We start from the raw sequence: 24,878 nt of genomic DNA, 5'->3' as shown, positions 1-24,878 counted from the left end.
TTGCGGTACCGATCAGATGTTACAAGCCAGTACATGCAGCTGCGAGTCACAGCTCCTGAAGGTGAGTTGCTTTTGCAATGATTTGTTCTTGGTTTCATTATCACAGGCTATTTTAAAAGTTATTGTGTTCTAACTTCAGATATGTAAAGAGGATTGACTTGGCGGGTAACTGGTTTTGAGTGTCCGTTATCTTCAATGTGAGTTAAGCATGTATGACCAAGTCCAAAGTCATGAACTTGTGACAAAATTATTCTGTTAATAGCTCCTATGGTATTTTTTTTTTGCTGCAATTAAATGCCTTTAGGATAATTTGTTAATTCTGAATAGCAGTATGATCACTGGAGTTTTCTGAGTTGCCAGTAGTTCGTTGAAATGAATTCCCCTGAAAGATAAAAAGTATGTTGGCATCTATAAAAATGCCATTTTTTTTACCAGTAGTCTTTGTGTTAGATAATTTTCAAGGTTTCTCTTTAAAATACCCACATCAGCTATACCCTGCTGTTTCTATATTGTCTTGCATTTAGCTCTCTTGTTTTGAGGAAGAAAAATAAATGAACTGGTATCTGGTTTTTGTCAATGCCTTTCCTTCAAAAAAGTGAAGGGATATCTGTTTTTTGTCAGGACATTTCCTTCACAACTCTGGTGGATTCTGAACATTTCCCCGTCTCTCAGGCTGTATGAAGATGTGACTGTGAAATAAGCTGTTGGACAACTGTATTGCCAGAGCAATGGCTTCTCAAGAATTCATTGTAAGTGATTTTTAATGCTGGGTACAATTAAGTAGAAATAAATTAACAGACACTATAGCTGCTGTATTCTTTTCTTACTTATTGTTTCAAAATTTTACACACTTAAAACAGGTATTATACACTCACCAAAAACTGAAAAAATCAAAAACGTGGCAAGATGGAATTCTGAGGATTAGAACTGGTGGAAATAAGGTGAACAACTCAGATTTAATACCATCATATTTCATATCATCTGCTGCTGCTGGACTGTCAGTGGCAATCTAGTTGATCTGCGAAATAAAATTAGTTATTTAAAATTCTGGATTTTTTTCTGTTGCAGGCTGTCTTGTTTGATGATAAAGGACAATGTTTGGAGAGTATTTTTATAAAATCTCAGGTATTTTTTTAAATTATTTTTATGCTTATGATTGTGGCTTGTGTTTCAGGAAGCATTTCAAACTCTTGCTTGTTAATTAAGGTAGTATTTTTCTTATTGTGGATATGACAGTCTGCTGCAATGAAAATAACGGAAAGCAAAAGCATCTTCTATTTATTTATAAGTCTTATTATTATTATTTTTCCAGAACTAGTGTAGAAGATTTATGGAATTTTATTCCTTTGGGATAAAAGCAGGGTATTATAGTGATATATTAAGGAAGCATGATTTGAAGCTTAGTGCTAGTCTTTTCTAGTATCTGTATATTTTTATACATCTGTATATTTTAATTAAGTATTTATATGGCACCTGTGTATTTCTGAAATTTTTACATATAAGTATCACAACGTTTAGAAGATTTCTTTCTTATATAGCGCTGTTATGTACACACTGCTGCTTTCTCTTTTCTAGGTGAATGCTGGAGATAATTTAGAAAGTGAACGATATCTGATCACAATTGAAGCAGAAAAAGTGAATGAAAAACCTTCTGATGATCAGCCAAGGAAAGCAGAAACTCCAGCAGTGGATAGAAATGGTGTCAAACCCGGTGTTCTGCCTCCCAGACCTCTGTCAGTTGGCTTGAAAAGGAAGTTTACAGTATGTCTTTGTTTTAAAAGTTATGTCCTATGCTAACATGCTTTTTAAAACACAAATGGCACATCTTTGAAAGAATGGTAAATATACAGATAATGTCTCCCTGCTTCTTTGGAATTGTAAGCCAGAACATGTTACCCGTTGCTATTTTTCCCAAAGTTTACTAAATCTGTTTGGTTTATCAGATTGCTGTTGCTAAGGCTGCAGTGAAAATCACAAGGGCTTAAGATTATTTCTAAACATCTGTGGAATCATCATGTGCCACTTGGCCAGAATATTTTTTGTGGAGTTTGCCCCATTTTCAACATGTGATTGCAAAATGTGAAGTTGATTTCTGAGTAGAGTTAATTTAAAATGTCTCTCCTAGGGTTTCCAAGGGCCACGTCAAGTTGAAAAGAAAATATCAACAATGGAAGATGGAGAAAAAACAATATTACCTTTATCTAAGCAGGGTCAGGGTACATTTCCATCCAAGTTTTATATTACCTCTCCTTTATTTTCTACGATTTGCAAGAAGGATACAGAAACAGATCCGTCTGCAGACTTTAATGATGGCGCGTGTACGGGTAATGATGGAGAACACCTGTCTATCTCCTCACTGCTTTCAGCTCCGTTTCTTGACAGACATAAGGAAACAGAGGAGCGGAACTCTGATCAGTCCATCATGAAGCCAGAATCTCCTCTAATGACTGGGAACAGCAAATCTCGCAGTCAGACAGCCAGCCACAGGGCAGTGTCGCAGAACATCAGGAGCACGGCACAGATAATAGCACTTCTGAAGTCTAAACCAACACAAGCATGCAGAGAGCAAGCCACGTCTGGAGTCGCAGAATGTGTTTCTAGGTTTCAGGCATCAGAAAATGCAGATTGTTTGTATAACCAAACCAGCACAATCCTACCAGCTTTTTCAGGCAACCCTGTCAAAAGACTCATTCAAAATATTCAGCACCCGCCTTTTACGAAGGGAACTGTAAATGATAAAAAGGAATGGAATACTGAAATGCTTCTAAATTCAGCTGAACAAACTTGTGATAAAGGAACCACAGGGCAGAGTCATGACAAAAAGGCAAATAATTTAAGTCAATATTTACAAGATCCCTGCAATACAAATAGTTGCTTCCTACTTGAATCCACTGTAAGTAGGATGAGTGACAGTCAGTTTGTCCCATCCTCAGGAGACATTTTGTGTTCAGCAAGTCCAATGACCTTTGAAAAAACTCTCTCTGGGTCCAGGGAGCATTCAGTGACTAACAGTCTTAAGGACAATTCATGTGTCAGGTTGCAAAGTGATCTTCAGCCAACACAAAACTCAGAAAGAGCACCTAGTGACCCAGAGCTCTCTGTGGATGTACTGTTGACAGAAACTGGATTTGTAAAAGAGGAATTAAGTCCGCGTGGCAAAGACTGTGGTCCAGATGAACAGGTAATGGAAGTTAACTTCAATCTAATGGAGGCTTTTGATTTTAATGACACAGACTATGAAGACCTGTGTGGAAGAGATGTGAAAAAGCTCACTGAAGGAGACATACTTTCGCAAAGTCAAGACTGCTTAAAAGCAGAAGATGTAGCACATGGTGCTGCATTGAGACTTCAAGTAACGACACACAGTAAAAAAGAAGTTGAATGTCCAACATTTGATGGAGAGAATGACAGAAGTGACTGCACTGGGGATATACCATCTCAGCTTTGTGACAACAGTGTTGGGGATCCAGGGAGAATTGCAGAAGACTCTGCAAACCAGACCAGATTCGAAATGGGACTTCTGGATGATAGATACAATATAAAAGAGATTAATCAAAGTCAATTAAGTAGTGAAGCCACAAACAATAAGGAGGATTTTGATGGCTGTGCAGCACGTACCGCTAATGGTGTGCCATGGATGCAAAGCAAGCGCTCTGATCTTTTGCCTGGTGACACAAATGTTAATGAATGTCACCCTAAAACCAGTATGTTTGAGAAAACTGAAAATATTTCATGTATTGCTACCAGCAGAATAATTTCTACAATGGAGAAAAGGACCAAAGATGATGTTATACAGCTTGGATGTGTGAAGTCCCCAGATGTTGATTCAGAACACCTCTTGGGTACCAAGAGTAATGACAATAAACCAGGTAGTCCTTTGCTGGCTTTGTCACAAAAATCTGATTCTAGCTGTGGCTCAGTCCAATATATTACAGAAGACCATCAAAAGGTATTTGGCATTTCACATAAAGAAAATACTTTCATTTCCAGAAGTTCTATTTATCCTTTAGGAGAAGGCTGTTCATCTCCAGACGAAACAGCAATAAGTGAAACTGAGTTTGAAAATGTAGAGAGCATAAATGCATTTCATGAAGCCAGCAAAGGTGAAATAATAGGAATGGATTGCCTAAAAAGCAGGGCAATGGCTGAAAACTCATCAAATCTTCCAGATTTGGTAAATAATATCACCCTCCTAAGAGCTTTGACTCAACATAGCACAGCATTAGAAAGCTTAGAAAAGATGGAGGAAAATAATAGCATATTATATGAAGCAGAGACTTCTAAAGAGATCTTTGAACCCCTTGTGAAAGATGAAGGTTAGGTCAGTTTCTATTTTCAAGTGAATTCTGTGTAACTACCTATTTGACTTCTCTACTGTTATCTCTCCTGATGGACAATTGATATTCAGAAATCATACTTCTGGAGGGATGTGTTATGTTTTTAGTGTTTAAAGCAACAATGTGGGCTCCAAGTCCGTGTCTTTGTTTGCTTTAGTTCAGTTAAATCTGAACTGTGCAATTATTTGCACGGGTAAGGTTTGCAAGCCCAGTAAATATTCAGATGTTTTAATGTAAAAAGAATACTGTAACTGTAACTTATTATGCTTTTCTATCTCTTGTAGCTATAAGACAGTTTACAGAAATGCATTACTCAGAAAGTATACAGGCATCTTCATGCTCATACTTTGATTCTTCTGGCCTTATGGTAACCAATTTTTGACTACGTATATCTATCTTCACAGAATAAACTCATTTTCCACCAGGCTTCTTGAATACAGTTCCTGGTTTATGAAATTGTGGAGGCTGAGCTGGAAATTGCTTAGAGATATCAACTAAGAAGCTGATAATAAAAGATGCCCTCTTGCAGACCCTGTTGCCCATAAATGTTCAGGAGGCTAAGTGTATGACAAGAGACTTAATGCAAATTATAATATCTAGCTATGTTTAATATCACAATATCAGTATGTCTGGTACTTCTGCTTCCCTACCACATCTGTTTTTTTAGCAACTGTTTTTTTCTTTCACCATTTTTTGAATATATGGCCTTCCTAGGGATTTTGGCACTTTGGTTGAAATACGTGGGCAAATCTGTTTGTGTTTGGTGATTCACATTGATTTTTGTCCAGGGCTATTAACAGTCTTTGTTATTCAACATGTCCAAAGTGAAGGAAAAATTTTAGATTAAATTCTTCTCTTTCTCCCGTCCCATTTGAGCAGCAATCACAGTTTCTTATCCTATCATGTATTGTTCTCTCTTCCAAATAAAAAGGCTGTGATTTAAAATACTCTCTGTTGTATAAACACATCAGGTCTTTGAAAAAAATCTTGACATTTCTTAGCTTGACTTCTCACTTTAAATGGTCATTAAACTGTTAGACTAATTAGTTTTTGATACTTTTATATGCAGTCCAACTGTGTGGACAATTCATTACAGAAAACAGAGGCACTTATTCTACCGATAGCTGCAGCCCAAAGAGACCCTCGGATGTCTGACTGTCACCCAAAGGTACAATTGCAGTGGAACTGAAGTATAATGAGTAGTGTTTCTTGAATTTCAATTCAATGGTTTACTATTTGCAATATATTACAATAAGTTGTGATAAATATTTAATCAGTCTCATAAAGTTCTCATCACTTTTTAGTATATTTGTGTGGGGGAAGTTTTAAACCCCAATTTTACATTACAAAAATAAGACAAAACATACTATATCAGCATATCAGTTTTCTGTTGACAGAGATTTGTGCTAAAACTGCATTGCTGCTGAGTTGCAAAGTGCAAGAGAGAGTTTCAAAAGCAAAGATTTTTTTTTTTCTGCAGTTTCCAACAGATTTTTTTAATTGTATGTACGAAAAGTACTTTTATTGACTGTGCATAGTTCCAAAACAGTAATTCTTTTCAGTTAATGACAATTCCAATATATTGTGTAGCCTGTTGCATTTCAAGGGTACCAAGTAAAGGGATCAGCAGCTAGTGAGGTGATGTTGAGAGCTCCCTGCTCACAGCTAAGATGGCAGCAGTACCCAGATAATATGGAATTTGCAGCTGAGAGGTTTTTGTCACCCTTGTTTTCAAGCAATTATGTTCTTTCTGACTTCAGACAGGTAAAACAATTTTTCAGAGTTATTCTTACTAACCTTAGTGCAAAAAGTATTCTGTAAATGTAGGATAAAAGAGAGTTCGTTTTTAGAATCCTACAGTCAAATCAAAATCACTAAGAACTGAATGTAGTGCTGTGTGGTTAAAACTTTGCAGTTAGACAATTATTTTTACTCGTCTTTGTCATAGGAATATATATTAGCAAGATGTAACTTGTTTTTTTCCCTCTGATCAGTTCTATTATACTTTGAAAAATTTGCATGGTCATAATCTGTGATGTTAAACAAGAAAGATTTCTCCTAGAGAAAACTGGCAAGGGGCTTTTGTAATGATGGTTTGCTGGTGTTAGCAGTATAATATTCACCTCAACTGAATTTGAGATTTGATATATAATTTTTAGGGTTCCAAAGCAAGGGTTAAAACTAACTTTCTTAGATTGATTCTGTTCCTCCTGGATGCAAACAAACATGACATGCGATGTTAAATAAAAGATTATTTTTTTTCCAATGCAGTATATATTTCAGTATTTAAAATAATGGCAAAAACTATATATTTCATATTTTAATTCCAGAATGGGCTAGAGATGCTGAAGAATAATATCTAGAAATAATATTTAGAAATAAGATTCACACAAGGATAATATTTATATAGAGGATAAATAGATTGATTTCTAAAAAGTTTTTGCTTGTACTTTTTTTTGGTCAAGTCTCCAGGTCCAAGAAGTATTCATGAGGATGATATCGACTTTATCAGAGAAGAGAATTTTCAAAAGAAGTCTACCATTAGTAAAGAGTCAATAATAGATCACTCCTGTAAGTGAAAGCGGAAGTGGAATGGCAGTGATTTACCTCAGAACAATTATTCTGCATGACCTGTGTCCTTTGTGTGCTCTTCCTAGCGCTGGCATTGAACGTGAATTCTGAAGTTCCACCATGGACAATGTTGGGCTCACCCTCACGTTCTGATTTGAGACAAACACAGTGGACATTGTGGGAACCAGACATGGTGAGAATTGACCATCTCTTCTAGATCTTTTGGGGTTTATTTCATGTGTGCTCATGGTAGCAGTTTCTTATTTTTGAAACTGTTTCATCTCAACTCTGAGAGACATTTCAGTTGTTTAGAACTATGAGACAATAGTGACAGAAGAACTATAATGAAGGGTTTGTTTTCCAGTCATTCACTCGACATGTTAATTCTCTATCTGTAGTTGATTTCATCAGTAGAACCGACTTCCTCACTTGATCCAGACTCTACAGTCTCTCCAGCTTCAGGATCCGAGGAAACTATTGGAGACATTGAGGAGCCCCTGGTACACAGGATCTTACCAAGTCAACCACAACTTTCAGAATTGTTTTTCAGTAAGAAATTATACTTTATATTTGCAATTTACCATCTTTTCGCTAGAAAATCTTTGAGGATTTTTGAAGCGTAATGACTTGTACTATAAAAGATGGTTACCCTGGGTGCTGAATTACACTGAGATGCGTCTTGGTAACTACAGAGTTTGATTTGTGTTTGTTACACATTTTTCATAGGGGTGCGTGTCACTTCTTTTAAGCATGTTTTTAAACAGTGTTTTCCAAATTAGCTGAATTAACCTGGAATTCCATGTCCCCCTCCCCAGATATATTTGCCTGAAAGAGACTTCAGTAGAGTGATTTAATTGTAGAAAGAAAAATTAGCTTCAACTTTTGGGGGAAAATAGGCTGTAAGCTAAGCTTCTAATCCATATTAATGTTTTAATTTAACTGCTTTTAGTATATCATATTAATGACCTCCAAAGCACAATAATGTTTAAATAACTTCTATCAGATGTTTTCTTTTATCCAAATTGAGTACCTACAGAAATGTGTTCTGAATAAAGAGATTGAAGTATTAAAAGAATCACAGTTGAAATCATTCATTTCATGTGGAAATTCAGTGTGGTACTGCACAGGCACGATACAAACAGCTTGCTAATTAGAAGACAGGATGTATAAAAGGAAGAACTGAGAATTCTTTGCTTATCTTAGTTTTTGTATTCATCTGAAATTAATATGACGTCCATAAGTGCTACAAGTTGCTTGTAAGATGTGTTTGCCCTACAGCACAGGAGAAATCCAGCTCTCCAGAGGAATGCAGCCTCTCAGGATTCAAACCCACTGTTAAAACACGAACTCCACTTGTCACTGTTCCTGCCACTGAGAAGATGCCTGACATGGTTTATCCACCTGACAGTGAGGATGTCCAGCAGTCTTTTGGCTATTCAGTAGTCAATTTATGCAACAAGTCAGCGGTATTTCCTATTAGTGCTTTTGGCCCTGAGGACAGAAATTATGAAACCTCTGTATTTGGAGAGTACACAGAAGACAGACAAAGGGAATCGGTACAACCAGTAGTCCCTAATGTGACTTCACAATATAGACAAAGCAAGTGGCTAAAATATCAAAACAGTTCTCAGTGTGACTTGATAACTCAAAACAGCGACGACGGGGAAGCGACTGATGACATCTGTGCTCAGAGCGTCCTTGGAATGCTGCAGGGTGACACGAGAGACAGCAGCGCTGTGAATAGAAGTGCTCCCGGCTCTGCACCTCTGCTGACAGCAAAGAGCCTGCTTGGGAAATGCTGTGCAAATGCCAGCAACCAGGATTTGATTTCAGAGAGGAAGTTACTTTCTCCGCACTTAAGTCAGACACCTTTGGCTGAAGCAACACAAAAGGTTTTAAGTCATCTGAGCTGTCACGCTGTAACAGGAGACGTCCAGGTGTGTAACTGTTCAAGCAGATACAGTTATAAGTGGCAGAAACACATTTTTCTGGACAAAGTAACTGCATTTATCTGCTTTCCTGCAAGATATTATCAGTATGATTGGAAGAAATGTTTCTACATATGTAGTAACACAAAAGAATCTCAGCTACACAACAGCAGCTGCTAATGTATTTTTTTAAGTGCCATGATTAATACTTTGTAAAGGTAATTCATTGGCACATATAGTGCTATGTTTAGATTTTTTTTAATCTGGATGTTGATGGCAGGAAGATGTAATAAAAGCTGTTGGGCTGCTTAGTTATCTAAAATTAGTAAGAACTTGTTTGCGAGAGATGTTTTTCTTAATTGTGATGCCAGCATTGTTTTGATGAACACCCATATCTTGCTTCAAAGCATAGTCTTTGCTTTTAAAATATTTTGTATTCCTTCAGTTTCAGTCATGGAAAAGTAAGTTCTGACATTGAATAAGCATCTAGAAAATTCACACAGCTGTTTGTGACCAGTAGACTGTCTTAAGCTGATGGAGTAAATTGGGGAAAGGAAAACAAAACAAAACCACCCAAAACAACTACAAGTCAAGTTGTAAAAGTTGTCAAATGGGTGTGTTTTGAGACGTAATGATGACACAAACTTCCTATGCTGTGTTTTCTAGTTCTTTAAAACTGTATGGTAAAATATTAATGTGAAATAGAGGTGTGGAAATAACTAGTATATTTCTTATACACAGTGGTATACACTTTGTGTGCGTTTATATATTTATCCAATATATACACATATATTGGATTTTTAAAAGCTTATGAAGAGGGTTATTATGATGGCCACTGTAGTGTAGGTAGGTGGAAGAAGCACCTCAGGACTGGCAGGGATGGCAGGCACAGGATAACTTGTGCTGTGCCACACTTTCCCAAAGCTCTCAACTCTGCTTCTTCCTTCTCTAGTCTGTGGTACCTTTGCTATAGTTTCATCAGATGGATTTATTTCTGTGCAGAAATGGTGTTAAAAATGTGGCTTGTGTGCTCCTTCGCCATGTCTAGGGCTAAAAACATTATTCTGAACTACATAATTTACTCTTAAGGCCTTTGAAAGTATTACCTGTGTTGTTACAAATGCAGGCTGTTTGTCAAGGGGCAAATTTTACCTTCATGGTGTATTCTAAATGGCAGTCCAAGCGCTCTGTGCTGTAGCTCCAGGTGTACCTAATTTTATTCCTGTTGGCAGTTCTGTTGAATACACGCTCTTGTACTTAAAAAGTCTGCAAACATTTGTGGTGAAAAGGGTTTGTATTTTGCTTTTAGAAAATGGATTCTTCATTGCCAGTCTTCATCTTGCAACTTCTGCTTGCAAAATGAGGCCCTGTGGTGTGTGTTGGTTTTGTTCTTTTTTCTTTTTATTTAGTTGTACTTATTAACAAGAGCACAATATATAAAAGAAAAAAAGAAGAGAGGAGGAAAATGGATAGGTTTTGACATCTGTAGCCAGTTATCAAAATTTGTCTCATTCAGGGTTTTGCAAGTTTTAATGGTTTGTTTTTCTGTTTTCTAGGACATAACAGTTTCTGAGTTGTTTTTTCCTAATGTGGATAAGGTAAAAAATGCTAATCTTCCTAAAAGAAAGGTTTCCATACCAACTGTGTTTCAGTCTCATGTTCACTACAAACAGATTTTTAAAGCTGCTTTGACAGGTACGTCTAACACTATGCTATGTAAAATACTGGGATCTTTGAACAGTGTATTTCTGAAGCTTCCCAAAGAAAGGTGAGAGGGAAAGAGATCATCAACAACATCATCTATTAGAACAACTGTTTGCAATTTAGGGTATAGATATATCCAAACTCGAGAGCAAAGAAAAACCAAAACATCAGTCCACTTCTGTTCAGCTGTATCACCTTGTGTGAGTGTACCAGTCATTAGAGTCCTATCTAAAGCCGCCCCCCCTTTTTTCTTTCCCCAAACATACAGTTGTTTAGTGTTTGGATTATTTGGAGTCATATACTTAAATGGGATTTGAATGAAAGTAAGGCAGTTAGAACAAATTAACTGCATGTCCAATATGTGAGTTATGCAGGTCACCTGGTTTCTTTTTGGAATTGAAAGTTTCAAATGAAAATGTATTTGTTTGAATGTTGCATACATGTGTAACCATTTTAAGGCTTCACTAATTACTCTTTTATTCTCCTTTCTATATCAAGAGCATTTAAACGTAATACTGTTTGAGTTGTCACAAAGATTACACAATGCTCTTTCAAAAGTGGATACGTCATTTTACACTTCATTGCAAGATGGGCAAAGTGAGAGCAAAGAAAGCTGCGTTCCACTCTGCAATCATATGCATCCTGCTAAGCTTGTTATGGTTAAAAAAGAAGGTCAAAACAAGGTGCTGTTTATTCCTTGTTTGTTTACAGTTTGGGGTGTTTGGTTTATATTCTGTGAACAACTACAGGGCAATTCTGTACGACTTACAATTACAAGTCAAAGTGATGTGTTTTAGAGATCACTTTTGAGATCAGTTGTAATATCTGCTGGTGTCCAGAATTGTTGATGTGCTAGTTCTCCCCATACAGAAACAGCTTTATATAGATAAAGACTTGAATTTATAATTTTCTGATTATATGGTATTTCTGTGAGGTATGATTACACATACTGGGTTCAGAAACAGAGTTCTGGGACACGCTTGTGTTTTCAGCCAAACATGGTGAAAACACAGGTGTTTATCTGATTATTTCTATAGCAGCTAAGTACTGGTCCATTGCTTTACTTTTTTTTTGCCTGTTTGTTTTCATGTACTAATGGTCCTTCTCCCCCCATTCTTTCCTAGGGACGTTTGTTCTATGCCTGTGATGCCCCAAAAGCTGAGCGGTGTTCATTTTTCAAGTGGCTAGAAGACGTGAACCCTGCACAGATACAACTCAGACCTAGTGTAGTGCTTCGTGATATAAAAAGTGTTGGGACATACCTCCGAAGTCAAAAGATTTCTCTCTATGAGCAATGCCAGCTTTTGGTGAGGTATTCTGAAATGCTGTGCACCTTTCACAAGTGCTTTCTGAATTGCAGGGTTTATAAATGTTTCAATAATTCTGGATTTTGGTAACATTTAACAGAAACATTGACTACATTTAAACAGGTTACAGTCCTATGTAGAAATGTAAAAGCCAAATTAGTGAAGGATTAATATTAACATCAATGGCATTTCAGGTCATCACTCTTTTCAGCAGGAATCAAAACTGCTTACAGCAACTTGATCAATAGCTTAACAAAATCTATTATGACTGTTGCATTTTAATTGCTGTTCATTTAATCTTTCATAAGAGAATTTGGGACAGACTATGATTTATTCTATTAGTGATTCTAGTTTTAATGTTAGAGGTTGTATCAAAGGCTGTTCTGTGCTGCTAAACTGTAGGGGATACAATTTAATTATGCTTGAATATGAGATAAGTACTTTGCAGTCGAGATAAATGTATTTAAAACTGGGCAAGGTAAGATGATGAACAACCACCAAGATCTGTGCTGTATAACTTGGTCCTGTCTCTGGAGCTTTCTTATTTTTGGTGAATTCAAAATGTGCCAATTATTTACATACTTTTTCTTAAAATTACATTTTAACAGGAAAGCCTTTGAAATTCAAACACAGCGGTGTAGTAAATTCAAGAAATTTATTAATACCCCTGCCAGATTTGATGGTGATTTCAAAACCAAGTTATACCTCAAACTAAGCAGAAAGGAACATTATTCTCTCTATAGCAAAGGTAAGCAAATCTTAAACATCAGAAGAATTGTCCGTGACATGTTGTGCCTTTTTAAAGTTTTAATTTGTAATCTAAAGAGAAAAACTGAATCCAGTTTCAACAACCCTGACAACCCTGATAATTCAATTCTCATACTAGAAGGACAACAAAGTATCTTATTATTTCATCTTTTCTTGTAAATGTTCAGCTACCTTAGAAAAATATAAATTCTATGTCCTTGGGTTTGGAGTGTATTAAATCCGTGAATAGTGAAGCTTCAGGAAATCCATTATTCAAATAGATCAGATTTAAGGAAAACTTGGTGTAAGAGTTGATGTGTCAGTAATTGTTGTGTATCTTTTCTAAATAATTGTATAGCACAAAGTTGGAAGACATTCAGTGATTTGATCCAGACAGTCTCCATAGTTTGTTTCACTTCAGGAATTTTTTAATTGATACTCATCAGTTTCACGGTTTGTTCACTTTGTTGTTGAAAGTGATGTAAATTAGGCGGAAACAAACAAGTTTGCCTGTGTACGTTTTATGCACAGACTCTGAAACGTTCTGACAGGGTTTTTAAACTTTAAATTCTGAAGCTCTGCATAGGCTGGGTTACTTGTATATGGCTAATTTTTTGATCATTTTTGTCACAGGCAAATGTAGATGTACCATTATTGCTCCTAACTTTGGAATCTCCCCTGCTGTGCTCTGCAATATATAGTACAGGAATAGCGTAATGAGCTTTAATCTCATCAGGTGTGCCAGATAAAATAGAACATTTGTAGGCTCCAATATGTGTTGGTTTCGAAAGGAAAGGGAAAATGTATGTTTATTTCAGTACTCACTGTGGTGAGTTAACTACATTTGTAGTATACTTCAGTGATTTGTTTCAAATACTCTCAAAATGGATAATACTTCAGATTTGTCAGAAGCCAAACGATGCTTAGTGCATCAGGAGATAATTTTACAGTTACCATCAATTTCAGACAGTAAGTACTGGAAGAATTGCTTAATTATTTACTCATTCTTTTAGAACTGAACTAACACTTATTTAGAACTTTCTAATACCCATACTTTCACATAAGCAATGGTTTCATTTGCAGCATAGTAAATGCTGGGCTGTTTTGTCCAGCTTCATTTTCTTTAAAAGCCAACAGTAGAAGCAGCTTGTGAGAACTCTGTTTTATTTTGACAGATGATATTTGGGTTGTTTCAAAGACTCTGAAATTTGATACTCTTGATACTTTCATTGCAAGTAGTGCTTTCTTTGGACCATCCTCCAACAATGAAGTAGAATTACTACCACTGAAAGGCTACTGCCCCTCAAACTGGCGATCAAATAGTAAGTTGTACACCAAATAAATAGGAATTGTGGGAAACGACAATTGAGGGAAAAATATGGCCAGCAATGAAGAATGAGATTAGTGTTTCTGAAATCTAATACATTATTTTATTAATGGTATGTTTTTCCTTGCATCTTTGAATATGCAATTTGAGTACAGTACTTAATGTAATTAAACCTGTAAAGTAACTGGTAAGAATTTTAAATGGGTGATGAAGAAATGAGAATAGTATAACATAGTAAATCATAGAATGCAAATTAACTGCCAGAGTGTAGGTAAAAGGAATATGTTGTTACTGTCCTTGAAAAGCAACCAACCAACCATGTATTAAATCTGTGATTTGACTGTCCTGATATTAATTTCTGGTGGCTTTGTTACCACAGTTTAGAATGACTAAAAAAATCAGTGTTCTAAAATTCAGGAAAAAACCCCAAGTCTGTCTAGTTTTAGTTATCTTCACCTTTGTATTTTAAAAAGAGAATTTTGCTAAACCTAGTTTTTTAATGAACCACTGACCTTTTTATTCTTTAGCAAGCTGTTACTAAGTAAGTTGCAACCATCCTTTTTGGTTTTTGGTGGTTTTGTTTGGGGTATTTTTGTAATAATTTGTCATCAGTGCTTTGGAAACAATAAGGTTCGTGGGCCTGAAGTGCAGGGAGAAACTGTGGGTCTGCTGTTATCTCACAGAAAAATGACAAATATGCTGCCAAACTTGATGCAAAAGTTTCTTATCTTTGCTGTTGAGTTGAGCTAAAGTTTTGGGGTTTTTTGTTTGTTTTAAAACAAAAGAGATGAAGAATCCATTATGTAGTGATTCTCCTGCTAGTAATAATATACCTCTGCTTAATTTCATTTAATGCAATGTGAAAATTATGTGCTTGATCTCAAAAGGCTGTATTAATGACACTTAACCTTAAGCAGGTAAATTGAGTGTTTGAAGTCAACAGATCAGTCTTTTGAGGCTTTCCATGTCGTCATTCCCGCAAAACACAATTCAGTGAGCCTACATTAAACTGCAGTTCTGAATGTAATTCAGAAGGCTAAAAAAATACAATGGCACACAAGTTCTTTGTGGGCACATTTGCTATCAGAGTCACGGGCTTCTAATGCAATTGGAGGTTTGGTTTTGTTTGTTTCCTGCGTGTGAATTGCGGGACTGGATCTCCCAAGCAGTCAGGTTCTAGAAGCGTTCATATATAGCTTTTCAGTCTTAATGCCATTGAATCACGTGGTTTCACATTTTATTTTTCTTGGGAAGTTTTTGTTCCTAATTTTCTTTGTGATCCTAAATACAAGTTATTTTATAATTCTATAACCATTACCAAACCAAACATCTGAGTTGTATGAATATAAAGCTTTAAGTAATGTATAGTTGTTGGCAGCTATAAACAACATCAAAATAGAGGTATGTGGGTTATTAAACATGTTAGAAATCTCTTGTTACTTAGGCAATCCCTGATCCTTAGAACTTTAGGAAACTGGCAGTGAATTCAGACAAATATAATTAAATGCTTGTTCTGTTTTTATGTTCTCCCCCAGGCATTCTGTTTTGTACACTTTGGAAACAGGCTAGATGGAACTTGAGTCTGGCCCATTGTAGGTGTTCTTATGGTCCTGTCTTGTCTTTTTTTAAAAGAAAACATCTGCTTAGCTATTGTGATACAGAAATTTTACTTAGGAAATTCAACTCTTAAATTCCAAAGCCTTCTAAATACCTTGACTGTTTTTAACACGAATAAGGATTTTTATCTAAACTTCTTTCTCAGATGATTCCTAATGTTGGAATCACAAATACTTCAAAATTACACACCTTGAAAAGAACGGCTGAAAGGTCCTTCCTCATCCATAAAATCCAGTCAGACATGGCAATTGGGTTAACTTGGTTTCCATTACAGTGGGCTAATTACTTTCTTGGCATTTTGTAATTCATTTATCTAGCTGATTTGAAATTTTGGCTAATTTAATTTTTTCCTAATTTTATTTTTCCGTGGCCTTTTCAGCGGTTGTTCATGCCTTACTAGTTTGTAACGCTAGTGGTGAACTTGCATCTTTAAGAAATCTGGAGGAGCACTTCAATCCATCTACTTTACCACTAACCCCATACCTGCTAAGAATGTAAGTCAATGTTTCAGTGATACTGGGAATGTACAATATGTCAATAGATACAAAAAAATAAACAACAAATATACCATTGAGTTCGCCCTGTTGAAAAAGTGGATGAGAAAAAGTGTAAAAGCTCAAGGAATGAACTACTGACAGTGCCATTTTCATTTCTATGAAACTGAAAATATATCTGCTGCTTAACTCTAACTCTGGGATTATGTGTTTTTTTCTTAAAAGCTACCTGCAGCCCATGTTTTATAACCTAAAGACCAATATTGGGCATTATTATGATCATTAGACTGATGGTACAGCCACTGATTGATCTCTATTAAATCAATGTATATGCTTCACAAGGGTTCAGTGGAACTCTTTTTCCTTCCTGATTTTTAGAGTCTCTTGACACAAAACCTAAAAGTATTTTCTTGGAGAACTGGAGCAATATAGGAATATTGCCAAGGCTGCTTATGCTTCACTGTATAAAAATGAACCCCTGCTACCTCTGACCACATTCTCCTACCACTCTTAATTCTGTCAGTCTCACGGCCTTAGAGTAAGTCACATTGTTCAACCAGGGAAGTAATAAGAGGCAGGAATATATAGCGCAGTGTATATCGGGGGCAGCAACTTTTAATTATGTCAGGTGTTAATCATGAAGCCTCAGCATTTCAGTGTCAGGTGAGTAACAATATCAGGACCGTGAGGTACAAATTATACATATGCAGTATTATACCGCAACTTTTGACATCTGTATTTTCTTAGGAATTTTGTTTCTGAAAATGCTACTAATAGAGTCAACAGAAGAAAATTTATTCCACCTGCCATCAGCTTGAAACCCACAATGATGTATGGACCTGTCAGCACTGAAGTGGCAACAGAAATAGCTGAAAAGATGATCCAAACATTCTCGTTGAACCCAGATCAAGCTACATCGCTGATGCAGATAGCTCAGATGATGACCTCATGTGAAAATACCAAACCAGTGGAAGAACATCAGATCTTCCCTATCACAATCATACGTGGTATATAGCAAATAATTGTGAAATTTGCTGCTATTGTATCTTTGCTAAAATTCTAATTTATATGTAGTGCCAGTGTTAGTTAAATACTCCTATGCTTCTCTCAGTGATGAAACAGTAGACTTGTTCCCTTAATCATATATTTACAATTCCAGGCAGACTTAAAGGGAGATTCTTATGTCTAGGTAAATGTTGCCTTATTTTAAATACAGCACAAAAGATGAGCTTGAAGAAACTGCCTATATGTATGGAATATCCTTTTAAACTCTTTTGTAACACTGCTGTTCTCACCTGCTTCAAGCATGTTCTCAAAATTAATTTACTGGATGAGTCCCTTCTGATAATGGAGTTCATATTATAACATTTGTTCTATCAGCACAGAGCTTTTCATCCTTGCATTTGCATCCTCCTTTTTGCAGGATTTTACGTAAGTATAGATTTCTTTCCCAGCAAGATCTATGCACAAAGAGCTATTTAGTGTCTTCAGCTTATTTCTTTTTGTCACATGTTAGCTTTCCTATATTACTTTTTCTCTTATGGATGATTCCTTGCAGTTTTATACTTCTTTCTTTGTTTTACCTCTTTTCAACATGCACAAAAAGGCTAGTAACATCTTGGTTCCAAGATTTTCTTTTTTAATCTGTATTGGGAAGCAGTTACCATAAACATTTTCAGATATTGTCAAAGTAAATATGTTAACAATAGTAACACTCTTATTACAGATAGTACTAGATTTAAATTGCCAGAGCTTTTGTTAGGCTGCCAGGCATATCCATCTAGTTAGAATAATAATCCCTCAAATTCCTTATTCTGTACCTAAGGACATGGTATGAGGGATGTGCATGCAGGGACTTGTATTATTTTACTGTATTGATGTGGTACCTTAGCAAGTAATGCATGTATTAAACCAGAAAATTTAGGAAAAATACCTTAACTTACGCTTTTCCTTTCTTCTTTGTTAACTTCTTGCATGCAGTAAATGTAAAGTGTAAGCCAACTGGTTGCATCTGAATACTTAGAGCTGCTGGAGCAAGCGTGTGCAATGTTTTTACAGGAATCGCAGCATAATATTTCATATGACAAACTTAGGTTATAACAATTGATTAAGACTGTACTTCCTAGAAAATTTTCACTTGTAACTTTGACTTTTTCTTCCAAAATACCAGGTGTTTTTGGAGCTGGAAAGAGCTATCTGCTGTCTGTTGTAGTCTTGTTCCTAGTACAGCTCTTTGAAAGCAGCGAAGCTACGGAGGGTCCAAGGCCAGCTCCATGGAAACTTCTGATTGCTTCTTCCACTAACGTTGCTGTTGACAGGATTCTGCTGGGGTAGGTTACTAAGATTTTTACAGACTCTTTTTTTCCAAAAACAATAATGCACTTACACGATAAAGATGATTGTGTTGATATTTCCAGGATAACGCTTCAAAAATATTGGATTTTTTCCCTAGAAGGTGTCTCACGGGGGCTTTAATTTTACCCTGCTCCTTTTAGCATGCATATGCTAAAAGACTGTAAGGCTAGCTGCACAAATTTCTAGGAGACTAATATTGGGCCCTACTCTGATAAAATTTACTGTTAAAATCCATCATGACAGAAAGTAGGATTGCTTGGGAAGCTTTCCCCAAAGGGAAATAGTATATTATACTATAGTATACTACACTATAGTATACTATAATAGTATACTAATAGTATACTATAGTATACTATAATAGTATATAGTATATACAGTAGGAGTAGGGGCAGAGGAAGGAGGGATGGAGGCAGAGGGAAAGGCACAAAGTCCAACTGGGGAAGCTCCAGCAAATACCAAGAGGAGAAAAAGAAATTTTTAGAGGCTAACATGGAATAAAACTTATGGTTTGGAAGGATAAACGGAGGAAGGGAAAGTACAAATGGAAGACTGATAATGAAAGGAGAATCTTAAAGGTATTGAGCATTTTTGAGACAAATCATAATGAGGTAATTTACTTTGGTTTACTTGAATAGTGGCCTGAGTTATGTCATCTGATAAACTGCAGAACTTTGTGTTCTTCAGTGTTCTGATATGTCTGATAGCCTTTTCAGAACTTTACAATTTTTCTGAACTTATTTTTACACTTCTGTGTGTCATCTCTTTTTCTTTGAAGTCTGCTTGATCTTGGATTTGAGGATTTTATCAGAGTGGGAAGTATTAGGAAAATCACCAAAGCAATTCTTCCCTATAGGTAAGAATCGTAATCTTTGAGGGATGTGAAGTAATTCTAAGATTCATGATAGTATGTATGCTGTAAGATCACTATTTTGAAGTAATATAAAATGTGAATGTAATATGTCTCTCTCAAGTTTTTTATTTTTCAGTCCTCCTGCACAATGGAGAAATTTTACCTTCATTTTGCAATTTCATTTGTTGCTGAGTAGCGCTAACGCCTTTAAATGGAAAGTAGTAGAGAAGAACAAAATAATGGCAGTTACAAATTTAAATTTGGGAGTTTACACAAGAAGGAAAAGTAAAACAGGCAGACTTGAGATATATATGTAGTACTGTAGTGATAAGAACTAGGAGGAAGTAATTATAAATGTAATGTTCAAAGAATTAATGGTAACATCTCATGAATTCTGTACTTCTTACCCAAGTTATCTTTGCTATATACATCTGAAGTGTTCTGGGCTTTGTCCTTCAACTGTTTAAAAGTAATCTACATAGGACTTTCAACACAATTCAAGAGCGTGAAGTACAGTTCAAGATGAACAAAGATTAAATTTCCATTCCTTAGCATACCAAGGGTATAAAATGGTATAGGAATGAAAAACTTCTCCTTGGTTCTACTCCAGTCTGAAATCAACTGCGTGGTTAGAGAAGTCATTTACTACATATATGGCTCTGATTGGGGTGGCAGGGTTGAAGCTGGTGGGATAAAGGGTCAGTTTTAAAATAGATATTATACCAGTCTGTCTTAGCTGGATTTGGGCTAAGTTAGGACATTGTTGTGATATACTGTTATGTATAAAGTATGATTATTTTTATATATTGAGTGTTTACTAAGCACTGAAAGCACAGTTATTTTCAATCATTGTAATGCAAGGTATTAAATCTTTTTGAAGTTTACATGCTGGCTCAGGAAATGAAAATGAGCAGTTAAAAGAACTGCTTGCTCTCATGAAAGAAGATTTAACTCCAGTGGAAAGAATATATGTAAAGAAGAGTATTGAGCAACATAAACTGGGGACCAATAAAACTATACTGCAACAGGTACAGTCAAAGTGACGGGATGGGAACGTGGGGACTCACTAGGCCTTATCCACAAGGGCCAGCACACGGAAATTAGGAATCCCCTCTCATGTCTGCCAAGCTGCCAAAGTTTCGAACAGTAAAATGAATGTGAAGACTGGGACAGGTTTGATTCCACAGGTGTAGCTTAGTGTCTTACCTGTGTATGACCTGTCTGAGTTGTACTTGCAGTTCCTGTTTAGTGATACATTGTGAGTCGGAAACCCTTTCTGAACTTTATTGCAATGATTTAACATTACCAGTCTAGTTTACAAGGTGGGGAGAGAAAAACTTCTGAGCACAGCTAGCTTGCACTGTCACCATGAAACTACAATATATAGAGTCATAAAGATAAAAGATAAGGCCTGAACTATATCTACCCTAGAGTTGAGTATCAATTGACACGAAGACAAAACATTCCAAACATATTTTAAGTAAGTTTTGATCCAAGTATTACCTTTTAAAATTACTGCTTCTAAATTTCTGATCTTACAAGCTGTTTGCCTTTTCTCCTCAGTATTAGATTCAAAAAAATCCCAGGTTGTTGTAGAGCAATTATAAGAAGGCAGATCTAAGCAATTTGTTTCTTGTGCTTATTCCTAGTGGTCATTGCTGCCACTTTGGCTGCTGGGGCTCTGAAGGTTTCGGAGGATTGTGTAAGCTGAACTCTCTCTGTACCAGACCAGAGCTGGTCTTAAAATACATAAATCTGTGAATTATTGGAAGCTGGAATTTATTTTTTGAGACCCAGCGAGTATGACATAGCTTGAAGTGGAACTGCTAAAAATTAATTTAGGTGTATTCTACTGCTGAAGCTATAGTTATGTGCTGCTCAGAGATTAACTATTAAATGATCTTAACTTTTTTGTCTACCCGTTTTCCCCTCACTAATAACAAAGGTAAAAGTGGTTGGAGTGACCTGTGCTGCCTGCCCGTTCCCATGTCTGAATACTCTGAAGTTTCCTGTAGTGATGCTGGATGAGTGCAGTCAAATGACTGAACCTGCCTCTCTCCTTCCTATTGCAAGGTACAACCCTCCTTTTGTGTTTCAGCAGAGGAATCCCTTTTTGTTAGCAGTGACTCAACCTCAAATAATTGCTAAACTTGCGTGTCTTTTTAACAACATGAACTCTGAGGTCTCACCTGAGAAAGCAAGAAGAATAATTTCAAATTGAAGCCTGCTCTTAGGTGCCTTCCTTGAGCTATCATGTAATTTTAACTGTGGAAAGAGGGTGATGGAGACGGCAGCCCGATGGAAAGCAATCTGTGATACATAAACACAGCACTCACTTTTGTTATGAATAGTTTGACATCCATTTTAGAACTTATTTTCTTGCTTTTAACGTTCTCATTTAGGTTTCAGTGTGAAAAGCTGGTCCTTGTTGGAGACCCTAAGCAACTACCACCAGCTATCCAAGGGTCAGAGAGTGTTCATGAAAAGGGATTGGAGCAGACGCTCTTTGACCGGCTTTGCTTAATGGTATGTGCTACTAACCACATCTTTAGAGAAGATGGAAGGTGAGACAGCAGGTCCACTGAAGTCACTAAGAGACTTCTGACTTAGATGTCAGAGGATCAGTTTTTCAGCCTGTTTTTTAACTAAGCAGATTCCTTTATAGTGCATTTCTCTGTAAACTTTATTTTCACAGTATATGGAAATCTGTAAGCATAACAAACGTAAACAAAGAATGGATTGAAAAACAATGACAGACTGTGCCTTCTGATCTTTATGTACAGTTTTCAATCCAGGTAGAAGAATCAGGGGCTGCAGTATTTATTCTAATTTTTGTTGAAGTGAATAAAGGTAAAGCCAGATTACTGCAGGAATTGTTTCTGCTTATTTGTTGTTTGACCCAGTTCACATAGCAAAATATTTAGTGTTTCTTTTTCCTAGTCACACTTTATCTATATTTCATCATTCCTTAGGGCCATAAAACAATACTTCTTCGGACACAGTACCGATGTCACCCTGCTATTAGTGCCATAGCCAACGAGCTCTTCTATGAAGGAAATCTGATAGATGGTGTTTCTGCGAATGACAGAAGTCCCTTATTAGATTGGCTTCCAACACTGTGTTTTTATAGTGTAAATGGGGTAGAGCAAGTAAGTTTTTAAACATTTCTTATATAAAAAAGTCAATATTGTAGTTTTGCCTCCATTTTTTTCTGTTTGCATTCTCACTGTGCAGCTGTGTATTTTAACAGCTATTTGTGAGAACTAAATCTTCTTCCCTATTTCCAGATTGAGAGAGACAACAGCTTTTATAACATGGCAGAAGTTCATTTTACGGTCAAGCTCATCCAGGCTCTGACTGCAAGTGGAATAGAAGGATCTGCAATTGGTGTGATTACTCTTTATAAATCACAGATGTGTAAGGTTTGTAGAATGTCGCATCAATGAAAGAGTTTTCTTAAATGTGGTTGTTCATTCTAAACCTTGGCTCCATTTCAACTAGGGAGAGGCAGCTAGAAGTGAGAAACAAATGCTGGATAGACAAACTAGAGTTTACCATAATTTCTCTTTCTTGGTTGTTTTTTTGTTGTTGTTTTGTTGGTTTTGTTGGTTTTTTTTAAATTCCAATAAAATTAGTCAAAATCTTTTAATTCAAACATATGATTAAATAAACTTTCCAATTTTTCCCCTTCCACATAAACACTCAGAAAATCGGCAAATTTAATAGCGCATAGTTTTCATAAATTAATTAGGAGCTGTTACAAATAGGTATGTGTGATAAGGACAGACAGGGGAGGCATCTACTTAGCAAGGTTGGAGTTTTACCTCACCTGGTCACTCACAGCATGACATGGGCTGCTGTGATTAGTAGGCCAAGGCACTGGGTACCACACTGAACGCATTGAGATGTCATCAAATACAGGTTCATTGCGCAGTGTTTTCCTGTGATTAGCTGAGGTTTTACTATTGTTGCACTCTGTCCTTTCTTAGGTCGCATCTTGTGTAAACTCAGACTTGTTGAGTGTTTTTTTGCTCAAGAAAAGTGACACTATGAATAGCACAACTCATCACCATCCATATTCATTTGCCTACAGATTCAGAATCTGCTTAGCGGCGTACAGTCGGAGGCGTTTGAAACCAAAGCCATCCAGGTGTCCACTGTAGACGCCTTCCAAGGAGCTGAGAAGGAGATAATTGTTTTGTCGTGTGTAAGAACAAGACAATTCGGGTTCATAGACTCAGAAAAGAGAATGAACGTTGCACTAACGAGAGCAAAGAGGCATTTGTTGATTGTTGGAAATCTGGCCTGTTTAAGTAAGAACAGACTGTGGGGAAGAGTAATTTGTCACTGCAAAGGTAATATATTATTTTCCTTTCTTTTCAAACTTATGCAGCTCATCTTTTAAAGTTATATATGATGTACTTTATATAATACATATACACTACACATACTATATAATAAATACAGTGTGCATGCTGTATAAAACACAGTATATTCTTTACATACAAAAATAGTATATTGCAGGAAAATGCACGTATTTGCAAGCATGCAAATTGCATGTTTGTAGTTTTATCTGCCAACTGTTTTTATACTTGAAGGGTATTTGCTATCCAGTAATGGGATGTCTCTTTCCTCTTTTGATGCCACCAAATGCTATGCAAAGAGCACGCTGGTGAGGAGAGCTGAAACTCATCACTGCATTTCTAGTCCTTTCCCAGTTTGCTTTTACATAGTAGACCCAGGCAGAAACAAGTTATAGACAAATTCTTCCATACAGTAATGTTTCTGAATAGGTAGTATTTAAATAAAGAAAAATGCATAGTGTTTTTCTGCAACTGAGAGGCTCATTGGTTTTGGAAGATACATTTTGAGCTGCCAGGAAAAAAAGCAATGCTACTGGAGATCAGCTGATGCTACCAAGTAATTCCTGATTGCTCTGTTTACAGGTCACTGTTGCGAATACACATTTGGTTTTTTGGACCACAGAAAGAAATACAGTTTTTGAAAATAAGTTTTGTACATAGTTCCCATATTTGCAGTGAAATTTACTGTAATTGAATATTTATACACTTGAAAGCTAATCCTGCTTAAAACAAAACAAACCCCCTCGTGGTACCTCAAAGCATTAGTTAAATTTCATCATAAATTATCTTGTAATTATCTTGTTTCTTGCTGCTTTTAGGATGGGAAAATGGATTACAACACATGAGCCAGTGTGAGCAGCAGTTAAATGACATTCTTAGGCGTTATTTGGAGAAACGGAAGGAAGAGGAACAGAATAAGAAAAGGGAAAAATAAAATCTGCACATATTTTATTAAGAAAATATTAATTGCGTGTCTATAAAAATTATCAGAATGATTGCAAATCTAATATTTATATTTAATGTGGGAAATTTTTGTTTGTATCTCAGTGCATTGGTACTAATGTTTTGACCCCTTGTTTGTATGACTGAAAATGAATAAAGTAACTTTATTTGCTTGATAACTGAAATCCTTTTTATGCTTACGAAGTACCTCATTGTATTAGTGTTTTATTATTCCTCAGATTGGATATACACGTGACATCCTATCTTAGAACAATTCTGCCATCTTGCATATTTGCAAATCTGTGAAATTTAGGAAGGAGCATGACTAAAACAAT

The 24,878-nt window shown here is 36.2% G+C and overlaps 1 protein-coding gene across 1 annotated transcript; it reads left to right on the top strand.

The window, feature by feature from the left end:
• Positions 1–728: 728 nt before the first annotated feature.
• On the top strand, positions 729–24,535 carry ZGRF1 (zinc finger GRF-type containing 1; the record flags this gene model as incomplete). Its single annotated transcript, XM_080343790.1, has 27 exons — positions 729–749; positions 861–941; positions 1,069–1,125; positions 1,576–1,761; positions 2,126–4,316; positions 4,622–4,704; positions 5,407–5,505; positions 6,803–6,908; positions 6,995–7,101; positions 7,307–7,457; positions 8,187–8,845; positions 10,393–10,531; positions 11,039–11,223; positions 11,665–11,852; positions 12,456–12,595; positions 13,770–13,916; positions 15,918–16,032; positions 16,780–17,039; positions 18,203–18,362; positions 19,163–19,240; positions 20,118–20,265; positions 21,183–21,310; positions 21,640–21,763; positions 22,210–22,386; positions 22,525–22,659; positions 23,331–23,592; positions 24,420–24,535. The coding sequence occupies 27 exons, from the start codon at positions 729–731 to the stop codon at positions 24,533–24,535; spliced, it is 6,243 nt and encodes a 2,080-aa protein (XP_080199916.1).
• Positions 24,536–24,878: the final 343 nt, after the last annotated feature.

Source organism: Nesoenas mayeri (genome assembly GCF_963082525.1).
Source record: "Nesoenas mayeri genome assembly, chromosome: 4".
Classification (NCBI taxonomy): domain Eukaryota; kingdom Metazoa; phylum Chordata; class Aves; order Columbiformes; family Columbidae; genus Nesoenas; species Nesoenas mayeri.
This window is presented reverse-complemented; position numbering and strand designations above follow the sequence as displayed.